We start from the raw sequence: 20,413 nt of genomic DNA, 5'->3' as shown, positions 1-20,413 counted from the left end.
CAGCTAGAAGACAAGGACCCAAGGAGGGTGGGGGATGGGAGCCCTGGGGCCAGGGGAGGGCTGAGCACCCAGGTTCCTCTCTTCCTAGTCACTGTGTCCCCTGGAAACGGGACCACTGGGGGCCCCACACAGCAACTAAGAAAACCCCCCCACACCCTGGGACACACCACCCTAGAAAGGCTACATTTTTTTCTTTTATTTTCCTTCTGGTATTTAATATATGGTCATTAGAGAAACCGGAAAATACAGAAAAGCACGTAAGAAAATTAAAAATCCCATTTTAACACTCAAAGATACGATTTACACTTTTGACTACTCTTTTTAAACATTTTACATGCAGATTTCATAAAAATTTTCATCATTTATCATGTTTTGATCGCTGCTTTCTTTTCACCTAACAAGGTAACAAAGCTTTATCCAAGCCAGGAAATACTAGCCCCGAGTGGGTCTGAAAATACGGCCTCTCCTACAGCTCTCGCCTGTGGCCACTGCCTGACGCTGTGGACAGATTCTCCTGAGCCCTGCAGGCACGGGCTGCGCAGTGAGACCCAGCTCCTGTCTTCCAGGGGTGCGTATTAGGGCAGAAAATAGGGAACAGGAACTACAGCTGTGCTACAGACACAGCAGGTAAAAATCTAAGCCTTGGCCAATGTTTTCAAGAAATATAATTCATATTTTCCTTGACAGCAGAATTCTCATTTTAGCTCTTATTCCACCAGGGTGGTGGAAGTTCAATCTCAGCTCACTTTGGATGGCTCTCCTTTCCTAGAGTTGGCACTAGATTTGGCCCTGCTTCTGTGGTGCCAGGTGACTGGGGAGAGAAGTGGGGGTGCTGGGCCTCACTGCGGGCTCCCCTCAGACACACCCGGAGGGGTCAGCTTGCTTGGGGGATGTGGAGCTTGCCTCCTGTCTACTCCCCCCTCCAAGCCTGGGCCAACTCTTCCTGCGACAAAGTGTTCTCAGGTTCATGGGAGGCAGAGGTCAGCCTTCCCTCACCTGGGAGCTGCTGACAGCGGTGTCCTCACTTCTCATTCTCTCTTCTCTCCTTAGCTTGAGCATCTTTCTCCAGTCTGGGTGGAAATCCAGAAGGGGTGAAGGGTTCATCTTTCTTAAATTCCCAGCTTCCTGGAGTTCCCACTGTGGCTCAGTGAGTTAAGAACCTGACATCGTGTCCGTGGGAATGCAGGTTCAATCCCTGGCTTTGCTCAGTGGGTTAAGGATCTGGTGGTGTTATGGCTATGGCAGAGGCCGGCAGCTGCAGCTCTGGATTGGACCCCTAGCCCGGGAACTTCCATATGCCTCAGGTGCGGCCCTAAAAAGAAAAAAATTGAATTCCCAGCTTCCTTGAGTCTTGTCTTTTCTCACCAAGAGCTAGTGTTTTTGGAAGACAAGAGTCACATTATCCTCTTTCTGCCCTAGGAGTGAGCAAGGGGGTGGGTACATAATGGGGCGTTTCTTCAATACTTCAACACAATTCACAGCTGAGCCCAACTGGATGCGACCAGGAAAGCATCCGTGGGGGTGAAGAAGTGCATCCAGAAGAGACGCCATCAGAGCAGGGCCCTGGTGTGGGAAAGGGTGGCCAGGTGCACAGGTGGCAGCGGAAGTCTTCCAGGAGAAAGGAGGGACTTGTGGGCCCTGTGGCTGCTTAGCAGAACTGAGAGGATGGTGAGAAATAAGACAGAGATGTCCGACGGCGCCAGATGATGGTTGCCGTGGAAACCTAGCCCAACAAGGGAAGCCGTCAGGGCAGTGAGGCTTTCCTCGCTGGGACGATTCTCTTTGGAGCCACCGTCCTGCCCAGCTGATGGGAAAAGGGGGCAACTGAGAACGGCAACTTCTAAAGAAGAGAAGCAATTGCTTTCAAGGATCAAAAAATGTCCACAGATTCAAGGACTGGGATAAAATGAACTTTATAGCATACTGTGCCAGATGCCTCCTGACAGCACCACAGCCCCTTCCAGGAAGAATCTGAGGACCGCCATGGGCCACACACTGTTCCCTGGGGACACAGGGAACACTGAAAGAGTTCCTGGTTCACTAGGTGCCTGGAACAGCCTAAAATTCATACCTCTCCACTGAGCCAGAAGATGTCGGTCCACCTGCCTGGGTTAATTTAGGGATAGCGTCTCCTAGAAGAGAATGACCCAGAGATTCTAGGAGGGGGATAGTTTCTTTCCGGTGCAGGCAGATTTTGCCTGTGAACTTCGTACTTCATGTGAAAGGATTTGCTTGTCAAGAAGTTGAATGCAATACAGCCAACCCTGCCCCATGTGTAAAGAAAGGTTTACAAATGTGGTACCTGACAGAGGTGTGGAATTACTTGAGAAGAAGTTCAAGGGCACAGAATCCCTTTGAAACCCTCTTTCAGATAAAACAACTTGATAGATCATTTGAAAAAAGCTACTATGAATTCTGACTCAGGTCAGTTCATACTTGCTGAGCAGAGTATATAAAAATAAAAATTAAAAAATATTTAAATAATAAAATTAAATAATTTTAATTACATAACATATTAATAAAATAATTGTTAATTATTAATAATAAAATATTAAATAATATTTAATTATAAATAACTAAAATTTTAAATTATAAAAATATTTTATTTTCCCATTATTTCTATTTTGGTTACCACCTAGCAAAGTTATTCTAACCCAATGCTCTGGGGCTCCTAGCTGCAAAGTACAAACATTCTGACAGTTCCACACGGTCTTCAGCTGCAAGGATTTTAACACCACGAGCTGCTCGTCCTCCTGTATTCCCACTGGTCTGGCAAGCACGCAACAAATGATCACAAATATCAGAATGCTTTGAAAAGCAATTTAATCCAAAATTCATGATACAGTTATGTACAAATGTCCAACGGACACTTAGCCTAGCTCTCGAGACATCCTTGCCCAGGAGGCAGAATAGGAGATGAACCAGCACAGCGTCAGAGTGAGGTCCAGGCAGCGCCCGGGAGAGTGGAGGCCGGAGGGCGCACGGCTACCTGTCGGCCCCTCCCCTCCAGAGTCCGCAGCAAAGTGTGAGTTTGTACTGAACGAGGTTGGCCTGTCTCTTCTCCTCCACGTAAATGCTTTTCTAAAAGTTGTGAAAATAATGGCTGTGCTCCGGGGGTGCACACACTGCCGCGGGCTCCCTGTGCTGGCGGACTGTGGATTCTCCCCCAGCGGAGCAGTGCCTTCAGCTCAGACACCACCGTCCCCCTGGGTGCTCTGTGCCCTTGCCCGTGACTGAGGGTTTTCTGAAGCTTTGGTTTAAGCGTGCTCTCTGTAGTGTTCCAGAAGACACCAATTACAGCCCGCAGCTTTACTAATCCCAAGAGCAAGAAATGAGCCATGAACGTCCCCACGACCTACGAATCTTTCCCCCCGCGACCTAAAAGCTCTTTAGAATAACAAGCGGCCTTGGAGCTCCCTTCATGGTGCAGCAGAATCCTACTAGGAACCATGAGGATGTGGGTTCGACCCCTGGCTTCGCTCAGTGGGTCGGGGATCCGGCGTTGCCGTGAGCTGTGGTGCAGGTTGGCAGCTGTAGCGCTGATCTGACCCCTACACTGCAAACCTCCATATACTGCAGGTGTGGCCCTAAAAGGCAAAAAAAAAAAAAAAAAAAAGAATTAACAGGGGCCTATATTCACATCATCTTCCACCGAGAACAAACTACATTCCGGTTTGCTGAGCCCACCGCCCAGTCTAGGAAGGAGGCTCCCTTTCACGGTCCTGAGACGCCTGTCAGGATCCTCTACCCACAGTCTCCTCACCAGTTCATTTGCTGCCTCACACTCTGGATCCTCAGAACCAAGAAGAGCCAACGTGAGCACATGAGGGCAGAGGGGGAAGGGGAGCGGCCCCTGGGAAGCGCATTTCCGGAAAATGAGACTCCAGAGTTACAGCAGCTTAACTCCTAACTTTTAACTCTTAACGTTGAAAAGGGAGAAAAGGGAAGCGTCCTCAGCGTCGCTGAAGTCCTCCGGGAGGACGGAACAGCCGGGACAGCCCCGCTGCTCCAGGCGCCGGTGGTCCACGCCCACAGGGCCCCAGCAGCCCCCTTAGGATAATGTACCCCAAATCCTCGCATCTATTAGATGCATACAACGCTGCAGCCCATGGAGCACAGGCAACCGTCCAGACGTACTTGCTCCGAGGGGTGATGAACCACCGGAAACTGTGTGGATGCCCTTGCCCGCAGATTCTAGTGATGCCGCTGAGAAGAAGGCAGCAGAGCCGCACGGGCGGAGTGAACACTGCGTAAAAGTGCGCAACGAACCCGTGAGGTTTTCAGGGCTGTGTATATTTATAGAAAAGTGAAACATGTTGGAAGAACTAAGCTCCTCCTGGGGACACTTCTAGGGACAAGGATTTGGGCTGGAAAAAGGGAAGACTCGCTTTATTTGTTGCCCTTTTCTACTGTTGACATTCTGTGGGGTCAATATGTGTTTTTTTATTGCTAAAAACCTCCCCCAAACAAGAAAGAAATGACATTCCAAGACTTCGTTGCTGACTAAACTGCATAAAAGCTGTAATCTCTCTAATGCAAGGGATACAGTTTGTTAAATGAATTTAAAAATATTAGAATAGAATATTTGAGAACAAGTCTATTGCTGAGCTTAAAAGTAATGGCAGTTACTTCCTAGCGGGACAAAAGTATCAGCAGCTCCATCACAGCCTAGACACCTGTATGTTTCCAAAAGGAACATAAGTGCAAGTTTACTTAAGCAAGTGGAGATCTCAGTGGTTCTATAAAAAGATGGATTTGGAAAAAGCCCAGGAATTTTAAGGCCCTGTCAAACTGTTACTGGCATGAGGAAGCATATAATATACAAAATAAGCAGAAACAGCCCACTGAGTCTGCAGTTACACAATCCCTGAGGCCCTGTCCTATCTTTCCTACAGAGGTCACCACTTTGACAAGCTCTGGCTCCTCCTCTTGGGGTTGTCATGGAGAACCGGCCTCCAAACAAAACAAGCAGGGCAGGAGGGAACCTCCACCAAGTTCCAAACCTTGGCTTGTTGGTCTGGGTGGTTTTCTTTGTCTTTAAGAAAAAAGTTTCAGCAACAATGTCTATAGGAAGAGATACAAAAAGACAAACAAGAAATGTCTTAACCAGTCAGCACAGGACAAAACGCACTACTCAGGGGGCCCTACTGCTTTTTGGCTCAAGAAAGCAACAGAGTCTCTCCATCCGGCTTCTGGGCTCCGAGGCATGGCCCACCCGCAGCAGAGCATGTGCCCTGCTCTGGGCAGGCTTTGCAGAACACAGCGAAGAGGTATCAGCATGTCTCTTCTGGGGGCAGAACAGCCTCAGACCTTGACTTCCCTGAGAAACACAGCACCTGGAGCTCTCATGCTGTCGTCGGGGTGACGGGTGCAGGCTCTCTCTGGGCTCCAGGAGGAGAGTCCGTGTCCGATTGGAGACAGCACTTCGGTAAACATAAAGACACTTGGGTGAGCTTTTCACATTATCATTGGTGTGGTGTTGGCAGAAGACCTCGAATGCCATCTTTGCTTTTGGAAAAAGCGTGTCTGTCAATTCGGGGGAGAAGAGTGTCCACACACATTGTCCGCAAGTGTGGAAGCGAAGCCCCAGTCTCCACGTCCCTCGAAAGAAAAAGTGGGGGCTCAACCCGCTGTTCTCAGAGTCGGGCATTTACAAGGCGACGGCCTCTCGGCCTGGAGGTTCACTCTTGAATGGAGGAGTGGCGCATGGACCTGTGGAAGTCCTCCGGGCTGCCCACGTGCTCGGGCAGATCGTAGCCCCTCAGGAAGTGTCCACTGTTCTGCTGAGCAAAATAGTACAGCTGCCTGGCTAGGAGAGGTTCGACCTTTAAGAAAAGATTTTAGGAAGACGTTACCAAGATGTGCTAACACCCTGTGCAGCAAACCCTCCAAATCTGTGGGTCCAGTCAAGTCTGAAGTCAGGTGAATAACACCTCAAAACGTGCCATTGTGAGAGTCTTCTGGAGAACTAGTTTTTTGTTAGTCCTTCATATATACACCAACTTTAAACCGAATCGACTGAATTCTGGGTGTTGATTGGCGCGAAAGGTCAATAAAGACTGTACTTGTTTAAATGTACGTTTCGCTAAGACCGAATGAAGAAAATTGGGTAAAAGTTCCAAATTAAAAGTAAGTTTGAGGTAATAGGATAATTTAGGCCATGGATTTATTTGTCCACATCTTTAGTTTGACAGGGATGAGGGAGCTCAGGGATTTGCAATTCACAGATGACCTGGACAATCTGGCTATTTCTGAGCCGAAGGCAAAAGGCAAAAAAAAAAAAGAAGCAAAATCGAACAAGCACCACTGCTCTAGTGGAAAAAGAGAAGTTAACGGACCCTAAATGCATCTACTTCGGTTATTAATGTGGACCACATTCACCCCCCAAAATGACAACACTAAGCTTTTCCTGAATTTACAGCATTTAAGAAAACCGAATGCTTTCAGCCCATCAATTGTACTATTCAATCCAGCCTTCATGTTATTTGACATATAACAGCTTCAGCAGAAGTCATCTGAAGGATCAGAGATAAAGGAAATCCACAGCAAAAGGCAGAGGACTACTGGCTGCACACATGTCCTTCCTCCATCAACTGGTTTCAGGGACCCGGGCTGGATACCTTCGCAGACCCAGGGCCAACCCCCGAGACCCAGGTGCAGGACTCACTTTTGCCTTCAGAGCTGATATTGACAAATGCTGAGATCCTTTAGTCCTCGGACAGTTAACGAGAATCAGTTATTCTCTCCATAATTATATCAATCAGTGGAGAGGGTTCATGAGAAAACTCTAAAGTTTATGGTCTATATTTTCATGTATTGCTGGGTTTTTTGATTTTACATCAAAAGGCAGAGGGTCGCATGTTTAAGATTAGATGATGTTATATTTCAGATTTCAATAAGAAACATTATCAGAACTAAAATCTGACCTGAATTTTGTTATTATTTGGTATAATTTTTACTGTTACTGCTCATTATCTGAAGGTATCCATCAATGGACAGTCTCCAAATTTCAAATTCAAAAATCTTAAGCATTCAAAACTCTGTTTTATGTAGCATATTACTGCTAAATATTATCTATCTAAAGCTTTTTTCTTTCGTTCTTTTTTTTTTTTTTTTTTTTTTTTTTTGTGAAAAGGTGTTTGCTTGCCACAAATGAACCTGTGTTAAACTCTGCAAGAGAACAGGACAATGGCCTGATCTACTTGTGGTCCTTCCAAGATTTAGCCTCCTCCAAATAACACATGGCTCAGATCCAGAAAAAGGAGAAGGTCTGGGGGACAAGCCAGCGGGCAGCCTCCCATTTGGGAAAAGCTTCTCCATCAAGTGAAGATCAGCTATGTGGCGTTTAAAGAGCAATATTAAATGTGAAAAATTTTAAAGGGTAACATTTAGCATCATCCTTTTAAACCCCTATACAATGAGGAAATGATGATTTCCTTGAAAAATAAAAAAGATGGGACAGAAGCAGCCCATGGCTGGAGGTCACCCTCTGCTTAATAAGTGGACACTGGGGGCTGGAGGCATTCGGTCTCTGGGCTGTGCCTGTGCACCCCTCACTGCACACCCTCCCTCCCTGTGTCCCTCTGCACCCCAGTGCCCGGACACTTAATTCTCGTCTAAACTTCTCTGAATGGGGCCTTGCCCTCGAGGACAGTCAGGAAGCCTCAACCACTGGAGGCAAGAAGACACTCACGTGAGCAGTGATGAGCTTCCGTTGCCTCTGGGGGTCCGGAAACTCTTCCCCGAAGCACAGAGTCACCTGGAACCTTGGCAGGGGCCGGCCGTGGTGAGCAAATGCCTGGAGCTCTGCAGAGACCGTGAGAGGAGCCGCTCAGAAACCCTTGCCCTGGACGCGGGCTAGAGCAGGGCGCCTGCGAGGATGCGGGACTAGACCGGGGGTGAGGTGGGCCTCCAGGGAAGGGCACACACCCGTGTTCACAGCGTCTCTCCCGAGGGCTGCAGCCTTCCCCTCAGGGAAATTCACCCTGAGACGGAGAGCCTGGCTTTGCAGCCCTGGACCCATGAAGAAGCAAAGGTGGCAGCAAGGGGTCAAAGAGGAAGAGAGCGAAACGCAGCCACGTTGAGCCAAAAGAATAATTTACACCCAAGAGACATCTTTTTTTAAAAAAAAACAGAATTTTCTGATTGGACCCAGGTTTACTTAAAAATCTCTTCTCAAAACTGCTGAGCCTTCTAACCCAGTATCTGGGCTCCCCGGGATCTCCACGTGACTCAGGCACCACAGAAAGTGCCTCATGTTGTCTTGGAGACCGAGCTGCATCCCAGACGGTGTGCCTTCTGGCACTGGAGGTGAGAGGTGGCGATGAAACCCTGGGCCCCACTTTGGTGGACATGTGCCTGAAGCCACCTCTGCCACCCCAAGATGTGCTGGGGGATCCCCGCGTTCACCCAGCGGGCCCCTGCCCTCTCGACACACTCAGGCTGGAGGGGGCCTCCAGCCGCTTCTTCTAGAGTCAAACGTCACGTCCTCAGAAGAAAGGCGCTCACACAGCTGCTGCCACGTCTGCAGAGCTGCGGCTGCCTCGGGCTGCGTGCGGGGCTGTCCCCAGGACTCTGCAGGCCCTGAAGGGGTAGATATCAAAGATTTCCACTGTTCTCTTCAACTGAAGTGAAGTTTCTAGCTAACTCACTGGACCATTTGACTTCCTGCTTCTTTTTTCTTCCAGAATTCAAATCTAACCTAACTTCGTCAGAACATGTGCAAGGCCCCCACACCATGAGGTGGGAGGCTGCTCCCAGCGGCAGGCTGGCGCGGTTCCCTGAAACTCGCGCCAAGATGCCTGCTGGTCTGCACTTGGGTTCCTGGGTTCCTCCTTGAACCTCAGCACATGCTTTAGATAAGAGGCTGCCCTGAAGTAAGGGCACAGCCCGGGGTCAGAGGAAGGGAAAAGCCCGAAAGCCCTGGGCGCAGACACCTAGGGAGTGAGCGCATGGCCGGAGGCCTCTTGCCCGTCTTGCAGGGGCCGCCGAGGTCGGATGAGGGTCAATCCCCAAGGCAGGCCGGGGACAGAACCCGGAGGGCAAGGCTGCCCTTGTGGGAACCGTAGTGAACATCCCTGTCCCGCGGCATCTTCCCACCCCAAGGTCCGCAACCTCGGAGGAGACCCCCCCCAGGGTTCTGTGGGACCCCAGACACCAGAGCTGCGGCTCTCGGCTCCTTCGCAGGCCTCACTGCATCCACACGCTGGACCCCTGGACCCCAGGACCAACGGAAAACCCACATGGAGGCAGTGCTGCCACTCTGGGTGGGGGAGGCTTCAGACCAAGGAGGGGGGACCAGAGACTCGGCATCCCCGCCTCGTCTGGCCTCTGTGGGGGGGTTCATGGTCGGGGGATGTGTTTGCTTGGGCGGCAAAAGAGAATCCAGGTGAGCGCAGAGAGTCCAGACACTGAACCCCCAAACCCCAAGGCTGAGCCTGTGTCTCTGGCGGTGCAGCAGGGGTGCCGTGTTTGGTTTACACAAAGCAGGGCACAAAGCACTTCAGGGACTGGAGAGGCACCGAGAGCCCAAAGGGTGCTTCCGAAGCGGGGCTGCGGATAAGATCGTCAGGGAGGGGTGCCAGTGGGCAGGCAGAACCGCCTCCCTCCAGAAAGCCTCGTGAACACCGACGGCTCAGGGACGCTTGGTGAGGCCTCCACAAAAAGGGGGCAGGGGTCTCAAGAGAGTGGCCCAGAGCTAGTCGAACTGCCATGAAATCAGAACTGGGGAAACAAAACCGACGGGTCCCGGAAAATGTGATTTGAAACCTAGAGACAACTCAGCACCGTCTCACGATTTCCCCTCTGCAAAATCAGTTCACTGCACTCACCCCGGTCCCACCTGCTGAAAGGCCTCTACCTGAGAATGACACATCTCATAACCAAGAGTGCCAACAATGCACTGCCAACCTTACGATTTGTCTAGGAACCTTAAAAGCGCTGAAACATCAGCAAATCACAGAGGCAATAAAAACGTGAACCTGATTAGTTGGTGAGCAGTGGGTCAACACCAGAATTTCAAGACCTCGGCCTGAACCTCAGCCCCCTCACTACCCCTCCTCTTCCTACTCCTCTGTGATGGGGTGACAGGTGAGCAGACAGGAAACCCATTCCAGGATCATGCCTGGGGGCTCCAGGTTACACAGAAGGAAGACCAGGAGCAACTGGCCTGCTGCTTCTGACCCCGTGGCCGGAGCGCCATCCGCAGCTCCACTCCCGCCATTCTGACAGAAGCTGGCTGCCTTACCTGATAAGAACTGCTGTGTGTCAAACAGCTTGCAGGTCTGCTCTCTCTCCAGCTTGTTGGGCCGGTCACTGCACAGCGCCAGGGGCCCGTCCCAGTAGATCCTGCTCTGGCAAAGTCTCTTGGCATAAAGCCCATCGGGGGCCATCCAGAGGACCACGCCCCTTTCCAGATGGCTCAGCAGCTTCTCAATGTTCTTCCTCTGGCCGCTGTCCTCTGGGTAGGGAAAAACGACCTGGTCCAGGCTGCTGGCATCGTAGGTGTGGCCATGGGAGATCCGGCAGCCTTCGGGGCTGGACGTGGTCAGCTCTTTCACCAGGATTTCCCGGTAGTACAGGCAGATGTGGAGCCGGCAGTCTGCAAACACAGAGCTTTTGGGGTCAGTGCTAAGGAGCCATGGGGCACTGCACACCTGCTAGGATGCCACACTCCCGACCGGAATAAAGCATACTTGGCAGGACCCTCGGAAGACACTGCAAGGCCTCTCGTCCCTCCTGGAAACTCACCCGATGCTGGAGAAGCCGTGCACAAGTCTGGGCAATGTTCCCTACTGGCATTGTCCGGATGTACCGGACACGGTTGGGGGGCGGGGTGGGGAGCACGGGGGTGGCCCACGCTTAGTGTCTTAACACACCGATTCACAAGCCACTGAACAGAAATGCACTTCAAGCACAGCAAACAATTTTGGTTTTGGAAGAAGCTATGTTTAAATGATTTCTACTTGCAAAAGCGTACAGTGGTGTTTCAGAAAAAAACAAAACTATGTCCACACACCTGAAACTACCCTAAAATATCAATATGATGCCATTTAGCTAAAAAACCATTATACATATGCCGGTACACATTTAAGTGTGCGGAAGGGTAAGTCTTGACGGTGGTTGATCTCTGGGTGGTGGGACTGTGGCTTTTTATTCTCCATTTTTGCTTTTCTGATCTTTAAATTCTTTCTCCGCTGCACATGTGCAGCTTATGTACTAAGATTACCTCGTGAGGCAAACGTTCTGAACCTAAGGTCTGCTGAGACCCGCTTGGCTTTGCGTCGGAGTCGGAGAAAGGCCCTGCAATGGGGCTTTCTCAAACACCAAACAGGATGGATTCTTTTTGGAAGTTTGCTGATTTCAGAGCCTTCTTTAAAATCGGATTCACAGACTAAAAGGACCAAGCCAAGGTTGCCAAGGGCCCCTGACCTGAACCCCAAAGGGCTTCCCGAGAGGCAGCAGCTCCATCCTAACCGCGTGGAGTTCAAACTTGAGCGGATGGCAGGCCTCTGATAAACGGGCAAGTAATTAATCTGTCCCGTGCACTCAGAGAAAGCCACAGAAGCCTCTTATTCCTCAACACAGGTCTTGAGACTCGACCCACATCGCTGCCTCCAGCCTCTTCTGCAACGCCGGCTGCCGTGAGCCCCGAGGAGTGGGTGTTGGCCATTTGAGGTTCATTTCATTGAGCGTCATCAGAAATCACGCGGTCATGGGATATAAATAGCCGTTTATTTCCTACTCTTCAGGCACCCACACAAGTGTGAGGTGCTCAAGAAAAGGATTGAAAGTTTCTAAAAACAAACACGGGCCTTTCTGCTTAGAGCCCTTCCCAGCCTCCATCACCCAGGAGCCCCTGAGAAGAAAGGCAGCACCCTTGCAGAGCCTCAGAGCCAAACCCTTGTTTCCTGAAACCCTGAGAATTCACTTTATAGTTTCTGTCACTGATTTTCAAAGAGACCAGTGTGTGAGGTGAGAATTCTGAAGCTTAAGCTGTTCATTTTTAATACAAGTACAAACCCCATTTTAAAACAATCAAAACATTATCTAAAAACAATAAATGTACATACATCACATATGCTCAGTAAAGCCTGAGCTGCCTTCCTTACACCGGGCGGGGGTTGCTAAGATGCAGGGGTTCTTTCAGAGATGAGACTTTAAAAGCCACATCTAATCCACCTTTGTTTGCAAGACATTTCACGTTCAGAGGAAGACAGGGTGCTTGTCCCTTGGCCTTCGAACGTGATGAGAGAGAGGACCCAGAACTGGGTGCCCGGGAAGCTGAGGGGCCACCTGTTTGCAGCTAAACCTGGAAGCGTGCGGAGCGTTTCAAAACGAGGCACTCCTGTGCTTGGTCCTGAGAAACTGCACTAAGCTGTGGGGGTTCTGGCTGAAGAGGGGACCCAGCAAATGAATCCGGGGTGTCTGCACATTCCTGGAAAGTTAGGCGTCAATGGGGAGCTTTAAAAGACTCATTTCAGACAGCCTGGAGAAGCGGATCAGGATCAGGAGCCGGCCTCTGGTGGCTAACTTTTCTAACCTCACTCACATAGTCAGGAGTCAGAGGTTCCCACCCGCCCCAGGCCCCAGCTGTGCTCAGCCACCCCCTGGAATCTACCCGAGGTGAGGGGAGCCTCTGGACGCCGCCTCCTGGGAGCCCCACTCACCTGAGAGGGCCAAGGCTTCGGCAGACCTTATGCTTGGCTCTATGGGGATTCCGGGGGCCTGGGACTCAGGCGGGGCACAAGCATAAAAGGTTCCTGTCACCTGGCAACCTGCGTTTGCAAACAAAAATCAGACGCCATCTAAACAGAGTCCAACGCAGAGGGGGGTGGCCTCTCCCTGAGGTGGGGCCGGTCAGCCCCGGATGCACCGACGGGAGGGGCAGCCCGAGATCCAAGGAGGAAGAAGCCTTTTCCCAGCCGGAAGGAAACTTAGAGTCTCCGTCTGTAATTTCCTTCCTGCCTTCTTCCGACCTGCCTTCTTCCTGCTTGCTTTCCTGCCTTCTTCCTTTTTTGTTAGCACCTCCATCCCCTCCCACGATTACCTGTGCGAAAGGTACCTTTAAAATCAGAGAACACCTAAAATCTACTCTACCTGCACTTTGAACATGACAGACCGTCGTTATCTGCGGTCTCCAGGCTGTGTCTGTCGCACCCCAGGATGCATTCGTCTCATAATTGGAAGTTTGTCCCCTGGGACGAACATTCCTGCGTAACTGATAACAGGGTAACGGAGGCTCAGAGAAATGGGGTGATTTGCCCCATCCACACAGCAAGTTCACAGCAGCGCTGTGAGCCCGGGTCTCTCTCCAATCCGATCCGACACCAAAGAGCCCAGTCAAGAACTTACACACTGTTTGGTTCCAGTTTACTTAGCTGCTACTTCTGGGCTCAGGAGAAAACTGAACCAAAAGTCATGCCAGCACGATAGCTGTGCGTTGCGTTAAACATCACTAGAGAAAGTATGGGACAGAACCTCGTTTTGCTGGCATATGACTAAAGCCCCTTGTGCCCATCTGGTCTATCTTCTCACAGTTCCAGGCACTGCCTCTTTATGAGGTGATGAGTTCAATGGAGCTGGTGCACTGGAAACAGGTCTGAACTCCAGAAACCCCTGCAACATTAGCTGATTCCTGCACCACAATATGGAAAACCAACCTTTACTGCACATGACTGTTGAAAAGCTAATAAAACCCAATTCTGAGCTTTTTTAACAAACATGCCACTCAACACAAATCTTAAGTAATTGTTTGCTTGCTCAATACCACAAGCCAAGAGTGACCTGGACATGACTAGAAAAAGGAGCAAATATTCCTAGAACAGACAAAAGCATCTGTGTGTTGACTGGTCTCAGGATTTCGCTTAAAAACTGACTCAAGAGCCCTAAAAACTTCTGCTTTGCTGTACTGAATATACCATGTGAACTTGTCTCTGCACTCAGCAAACTTGTGCTTCTGCTGCGAGCTCTCATCCTGGGGTTGAGGAAGGCCTCCAGTTGACCACATGTAACCCAATCAGCTCCAACACTAAGCAGGCCCCCTGTGGAGACTTCTCGTGTTTTCTTTATGGTATTTCTTCACTCCCTTCTCACCATCGCCTCTGATCTTGGCAACATGGGCACACATTGTTTAAGAGAAATACACTAGCACAGTAAACTCCTGGTGTCCCTACAGAGGGAGGGCTTGGGCACAGCTGCAGGATCCCGAGCTCGCAGATGTGTAGACAGAAACAGTCAGCATTAAGGGACGAGCCCATCTTCTCTGGGAAGTCTGCCAAAATTGACTACTTTTTGCCCAAGATTAAAAATAAAGTTTAAGATTATTCAGGGAGGAAGAAGCATGTTAACTTACTAAGCAGATGACGTAAAGTACACAGCTAGCCACTGGGAAATCCAGCGTCCCCTGTCGTGTGTGGCTGGGCTCGGGGTTAGGGGACCTGGTCACTCTTGCTGGGTCACTGTGGGCATGCTGCCTGCATGCTGCGAGCTCTCCCCTATGCAACACAGGGCAGTTCTGGGGGCCTGGAGTGATCCCTGTGCTGCCTGAATTAGAGCCACAAGGCGCACCGAGCCCAGGGCCGGGCACAGAGCAGGCCAGGCGTCAGGTCCTCCGTGTCCTTGCCTGGGGACCTCTCCTCTCCCAGCAGCTTGGAAGAGGGCGAGCCCTGGGGCTGCAGAGAACGGATGGGGCGGGGTGGTGGGGGCAGGCCCTCTGGCCACAGCAGCTACCCCAGGGCCTCCTTACCATTTTCACAGGCCGGGCCTTGCCAGTGGTGGCTGCGGGGTCCAAAGGTCACAGGACACTGGTATGGGATCTCCGGGTGTGGCTGATCAGGGACGAACTCCCTCCATCCTCGGTCGTGGGGCGGAATCATATAGTTGTGAACCTGCTGGGGGAACCAGAGAGGATTGCTGTAGCAAGCTCAGCCCTCCCAAACTCCTAGGGGACCTCTCGTGTGGCTGGCAGCCAAGTCATCATGTCACCCGAAAAGGCTTGGTGGAAACTCGCCACGAAGAATCAAGAAGCACAATGGAGACAGTGTTGTAAAGTGATGATTTATGTGGAGCTTCATCATATGCTTGAACCTGGCACCAGAAGTACTGCCAGGAGAGCTGCGCCTTCACCAGCAAAGTGAATGGAACAGAGCTGCAATTCACATCAGAAAACTTTGCAGAGATCAGCTGCCCTGTGGTCTCACATGATAAAGCCCTGCTTCCAAAATCTTCAACTTCCACAAAAGGTCTGTTTCCCAGAAGATTTCGGAATCGGTAGTAGAAGCCTAACCAACAGGCAGACACACCCACCCCTCTACCCAACACCAACTCCAACCTCAACACCAGGGGGAACATGAGATGTTCATTCAATGATCTGGGTTTGGTGGGGCTTTTTGACAAACAGAGAAGTTTTGCTGTTTTTGTTTGTGGGATCACTGGCTCAAGTGGCCTGTCACAGACCCAGCCTCCCCTTCTTGAAGCCCCGGCCCCCATACCTGAGCTGGGAGTGAGGTGTAAGGGGCTGGCATGCCGTAGGGGTGGCTCATGGGCATCTGTGGGTCCTCCAGGGTCAGCTGCTTGGCTCCTGAGTGTTTGAGCAAAAGGGAAATACATGGTATGAAAAAGGGAACTGACAGGACAAAAGGCCAAATCTTAGAAAAATACCTGAGTGTTGAATTCCTAGAATGTCTAACACTGTGTTGACAGATGAGGCATTTTTCTGCAATTCCCTTGGGCAATTATTTGGTCAGGACAGTAAACTGGGTCCTACAAGGTCTGATACATGAGGGTCAAGGAGAGAAACAGATGAAGACCGCATGTGATGTGCCAGCAAGGTCACCTTTCAGTCTGTTTAAATGGCAGATTCCTGGGTTCCACTCTGACACACTGGCCAGTCTTGAGAAGTGGGAATCTGAACTTCAGGAAGTACCAGGGACACTCTAAAACTGACCCCTTGATTACTACAAACAGTGACTATATGTGGCTCATGCATGCGTCCCTTCTACCAATGGCTAATCGTGAGGGACCGACAGATGAGCAAGGCTTCAACAGGTGTTCCACTTGGGGTTGGGAACCTTGGCCCCTGTCTTCGTAGAACTCACTAGAAAACACACACACAGACATACATGCAGGTAGAGACTTGGAGTTGAGGAATTATCCTGTGCTGTACCCATGAGAATTTCAATTCATGACCCAGAGAACTTGGGCCAGTAGCCTGCCGGGCTCGGGCGGGGCACTGAAGAAGGCAGGCTATTAAAAAACAGCAACAGAAAAGGGACCCTCGGAATGAAATTAGGCATCAAAGTGTCAGGCGGCCCGGAGGCAGGAAGCCCCACCTTTCTTGGCCCCCTCGGGGACGATCCTGTACACTTTGTAGGGGTCCGAGATGTCCAGCTGGCTCCTCTCCACCAGCTCCTCGAAGTCGTTGCTCTTGTTCAGAGCACAGCGTAAGCGTGTCTTCCAGGTGGGAGGGTCTGGCTTGTCGATGCCTTCTCGGAACTTTCCTTTAAATAGCGCCCAAGCCTGGTGGGAAAGAAGAGGGAAAAAAGATAAAATGCAGGTCTTTCAGGAAAGAATCTGGGAACTGTATTTCTAAAGAAAAGAGTGGCGTTAAGAGCTTCAGATCCACACTGTTACCCACAATGTGGGACTGAAAAACACCAGGTATTTGTAAAAGGTGGGTGAAATTGGAGGGTCCCTGGAAAGGGCCCCACCCACCAGGGGTCTGGAGCTATGGAAGTAAGGAGGAGCCACCCCAGGCGGCTCTGGAGGTCAGAGGATCTGAGGTATTCTGAGAGCAAGTTCCCTGAGGAAGGCGCCCCCCCCCTCCCGACTCTGCCCACAGGTGGTGGGGCTGGGCCCTAAGGACAGGTCTCCGGGTAAACTGCCAGGACAAGGACACATGCAGAAGACAAGAGAGAAATCCCCATAGAGAGGCCCGAACAGAGGCTCTGAGAGGGAGAGAGAGGAGAAAGAGGAAGAAACCCAAAGCCGCTGGGGATGGGAGACCCACAGAAACCTTTCCAGAGACAGACCTGGGAAGAGGGAGTAGGACGGGGACTGCGAGGGAGAGGGGAGAGGGAGAAACAGAGGAGACCAGAGCCCCTGCCAGGGAGCGTGCTGGCTGGCGGGAGCCTGAGGGGATCTCCAGCGAAAAAAGGGAGAGAACAGAGATACAGACGGCGAGAGAGACAGTCCAGCACACCCACGGGGCTCACAAGGGGACAGAGAGACACAGAGGTGAGGAGAAAGCCAGAGGTCAGAAGGAGGCTCGGGGGAAGCACTGCAGCCTCGGACCTCCCCTCTCCCGCGCGGGCGGGCGAGGCTCCAGCATCCAACCAACCGGTACCGCGGGCCACCCGCTCCGGACTGGGGACTGGAACCCGGTCTTCCTTCTCTGAAGTTACTAGAGAAGTTGAAACCTTTCCTCCCCCAGGCCGCGCCCTATGCTCGCTCCCGGCTGAGAAGGCCGGCGCGCGGGACAGGGACTGGACCCCACGGAGCCGGGGTCCGAACACGCGGGTCCCCGCCCTCCCCGCTCCTCCCCGGGCACCTTGAAGAGGGCGGCGTCCTCCTCGCGGTTGTAGTCCTGCTTGCCCGCGTGCTTCCAGGGGATGCGGAAGATGCTTTTCTCCTCGTTCTCCCACACCAGCCCCGGGTACTTGCCGCTGTCGATCTGGTCGATGAGCCACTGGCGGAGCTTCCCGTTGCCGCAGCTCACGGAGCTCATGCCGAACTCTCCGCCTCGGCCGCTGCCCTCCAGGTTCATGGCCGGTGTGCGCCGCGCGTCAGTTCACAGTCCAGGATCCGCCTCCTGCACTCGCTCTGCGCTGCCGAGGAGAGGAGGGACGCCCTCCGGCAATGACCACGAGGCCAGGGAGTCTCCGAGGAGCGCCACTGAATCAGTGTCGCCGAAGGCCGGGAGAGAAGGCACCTTCTCAGCTGGCCGGGCTCGTGCTCCGGGCGCGCGTGCAGTCCTGCCGCCTCCCCGGAGTCCGTCCTCTTACCCCGCTTTCTGGCCTCTCCGTTTGGCTAAGCGCCCCGCAGGCCAAGCGCTGCCCCGACGCACGGCTCTACCCTTCGAGCACATTCCCCGATCCTGCCGCCACCACGCGTGACATTCCCTTTGGAGACTCCTAGTTCTCGCCCCGCTGCCCATTCCCAAGCCATGGCCAGTCCCTTTCCCCCTTCACTGTCGGTTTCCACTCTGGTCCACCCCCAACTTCCCACTCCCTCGGTGGCCCCCGCGTGCGAGACACGCGGGCGCACCTGCGGCCTGGGCATTTCAGTTGCGCAGCACTCAGCGACCCCTCCCGCGGCTTTCTCCCGAACCCGCACTCTGTGCCCCAAGAACACCCCTGAGCCACAGGCAGCTAGAAAAGATTAAGCGGGTCCCAGGTGCCGCAGAGTGGCAGGGACCCAGCTTTAGCCGAGGTGCGCAGCTTCCTAGCGGGAGATCCCCGCGCCAAGCGAGCTTCAGCCGGGCCCAGAGGCGGGGGAGGGAGAGCGAAGGCGGGCAGGGTGCCAGGGGTCGGGGAGCGAAGGGACGGAGGCTGCGGAGTGCAGGGCCCCGAGTGGCGGAAATTTGGAGAGCCTCCTCTTTCACCACCAGCCGGGGAGCCATGAGCTGGAGGGCGCTGAGCTTGCAGCCCCTCAAGAACCAGGAGAGCGGCCGCCTCTCGAGTGAGGAAACGGACCCCGCGGGGAAAGCCTGCCGCCCCGTGTGGGTCCCTTCGATGGCCTCGCCTCGGCCATTCCTGAGCCTGGACGGCCTCATTATCCCACCTGGTCCAGCGCGTGGCCTCGCCGGATGGTGGGGCCGCGGGAGTCCCCCGGCCAAGGCCAGATGGGGTGGGCGTTGAGGCTCCCTCCCAGCTCCGAAACTGGGGTCCCCTGCGCTGCCCTCCAGGTGGACCCTGGGACCGCTGGCATGGCGCCGGCTTCGCTCTGCTGCCCGCCTCGCAGCCGTGCTCCCGCCCGCCCCAGGTCTTACCTCGCCCCGAACCTGGAGCTGAGGGCAGCGGTGAGCCCCAAGTTCACGCAGTGAAACTAAGCCTCCCAAGCGCGAAAGAGGAACTTTATAAAGCTTAAAAGCCGCGCTGGGGCGGGGCCTGGGGCGGGGCCGGCGAGCCGGGTGCGTCGCCGGCGGGCTTGGGGCTGTGGGCGCAGAGCGGGGCAAGCGGGGCTCGGCGGGGGCGAGGGCGGGGGCGGAGGCGGGGGCTCGGCGGGGGCGGGGGCTCGGCGGGGGCGGGCTCAGGCAGAGAGCTGGGCGCGCAGGGCCCGGGCGGGCCCAGGCGGCTGGGGGCGCGGAGCTGGGCGCGCGGGTGGGGCAGGGGCTGAGGACCGCGAGCTGGGCTCGGGAGGCGGGGGTCAGGCTGGGGGGCTGCGGGCGCTGAGCTGGGCGCGCGGGGCCGGGCGGGAGACGCGCCTCGAGTCGGGCGCACGGCCTGGGAACCTCACTCGGGCGGCTTCCTGCCAAGGGCAAGGCGCGAAAGGGGACCTCACCTTCGCGCCGCGGGGACTGCGGGAGGCCAGCGGGCAACTCATCACAGCGAAGGAGAGCGGCGCTGTCAGGGCGGGAGGTGGGGGGCGTGTAGGAGCGGGAATCTGGTGCGAAGGGGACCAGGCTTGCAGAGCAAGTAACCGAAGGCCGAGGACTGCCCACGTCGAGAACTGTGGGTGGGCGGGGGGCACCCTTGGTGAGGACGCTGTCATCAAGAGCCCCGCCCCTCCTCGGTGTTTAAAGAACATCACACTCATTGAAAAGAAAAAAGGAAATGGCCCAGATCCCTTGAGCTGTAGAGTGTGGCCCACACTGCCTGCACGTTTGAAATGCTCTTTTGGGTCTACTACACTGAGGAATTGTGGTGACTCAGACAAGGCGCAGCCCTCGGTTTTCTTCAGCGACAGGAAAGAGTGGGAAGGATCCCAGAGTATCCAGCGCTCCCCACATCAGGGCTTCAGTTCATCTCACAGTGGCAGAGTTTCAACCTCCAAATGTTTGCTAATAGGAAACAAATTACTAATGGGGTATAAATGTCCAGAACAGGAATATTAAAGTGGAGCGATTTTCCTTGATTTTCCAAGGTCTCCTTACTGTCAGAATCAACACCCTGAGCACCTGTCCACTACTTCTCCCAGAGCATCTTGGATGCTTCAGAGCAGGCTCGTGTAGTTACCAGTTTCGGGTGGTTTCTATATGATTTTAGGCCACCAGCACCCCAGGTCAACTTGCAACTTTTGAAAAGCTTTTGATTTCATTTATTTCTCAGTTTTTCTTTTACTCTGATATATTGGGCCACTGTCTCCTCCCCAAAGAACAAAGTTTAGCCTAGAGCAAAACAGGCGTGAGGTGCAGAGTAGGTATGTTCTTCCTCAAACCAGTGGCTTTCTCAGAAATTAACAGGATGCCATGTTT

General features: G+C 53.0%; 1 protein-coding gene across 16 annotated transcripts; it reads right to left on the bottom strand.

Moving 5' to 3' along the window:
- Positions 1–2,806: 2,806 nt before the first annotated feature.
- IRF4 (interferon regulatory factor 4) lies at positions 2,807–19,669 on the bottom strand. Of its 16 annotated transcripts, none has more exons than XM_084966014.1 (9): positions 19,501–19,669; positions 17,549–17,825; positions 16,332–16,518; positions 15,492–15,580; positions 14,747–14,888; positions 12,669–12,776; positions 10,247–10,600; positions 7,694–7,806; positions 2,807–5,825 (listed from the first exon to the last, which is right to left on the bottom strand). In XM_084966014.1, exons 2-9 carry the CDS (start codon positions 17,762–17,764, stop codon positions 5,682–5,684), a joined length of 1,353 nt encoding a protein of 450 aa, XP_084822140.1. In that variant the 5' UTR covers positions 17,765–17,825; positions 19,501–19,669; the 3' UTR covers positions 2,807–5,681.
- Between the last annotated feature and the right edge of the window lie 744 nt (positions 19,670–20,413).

This window comes from Sus scrofa, chromosome 7 (genome assembly GCF_054392235.1).
Source record: "Sus scrofa isolate SSC_HxYL_T2T_F1_AM1 chromosome 7, Sscrofa_HxYL_maternal_Yorkshire_Landrace_v2.0, whole genome shotgun sequence".
Taxonomy (NCBI): Eukaryota; Metazoa; Chordata; class Mammalia; order Artiodactyla; family Suidae; genus Sus; species Sus scrofa.
This window is presented reverse-complemented; position numbering and strand designations above follow the sequence as displayed.

Coding starts and splice junctions, on each gene's coding strand:
- IRF4 (XM_084966013.1), bottom strand. CDS start 17,764: ATGAACCTGGAGGGCAGCGGCCGAGGCGGAGAGTTCGGCATGAGCTCC. Junction 16,519..17,548: donor AGGACGCCGCCCTCTTCAAG/GTGCCCGGGGAG, acceptor CTTTCCCACCAG/GCTTGGGCGCTATTTAAAGG. Junction 12,777..14,746: donor AGGCCCGGCCTGTGAAAATG/GTAAGGAGGCCC, acceptor TTGCAAACGCAG/GTTGCCAGGTGACAGGAACC.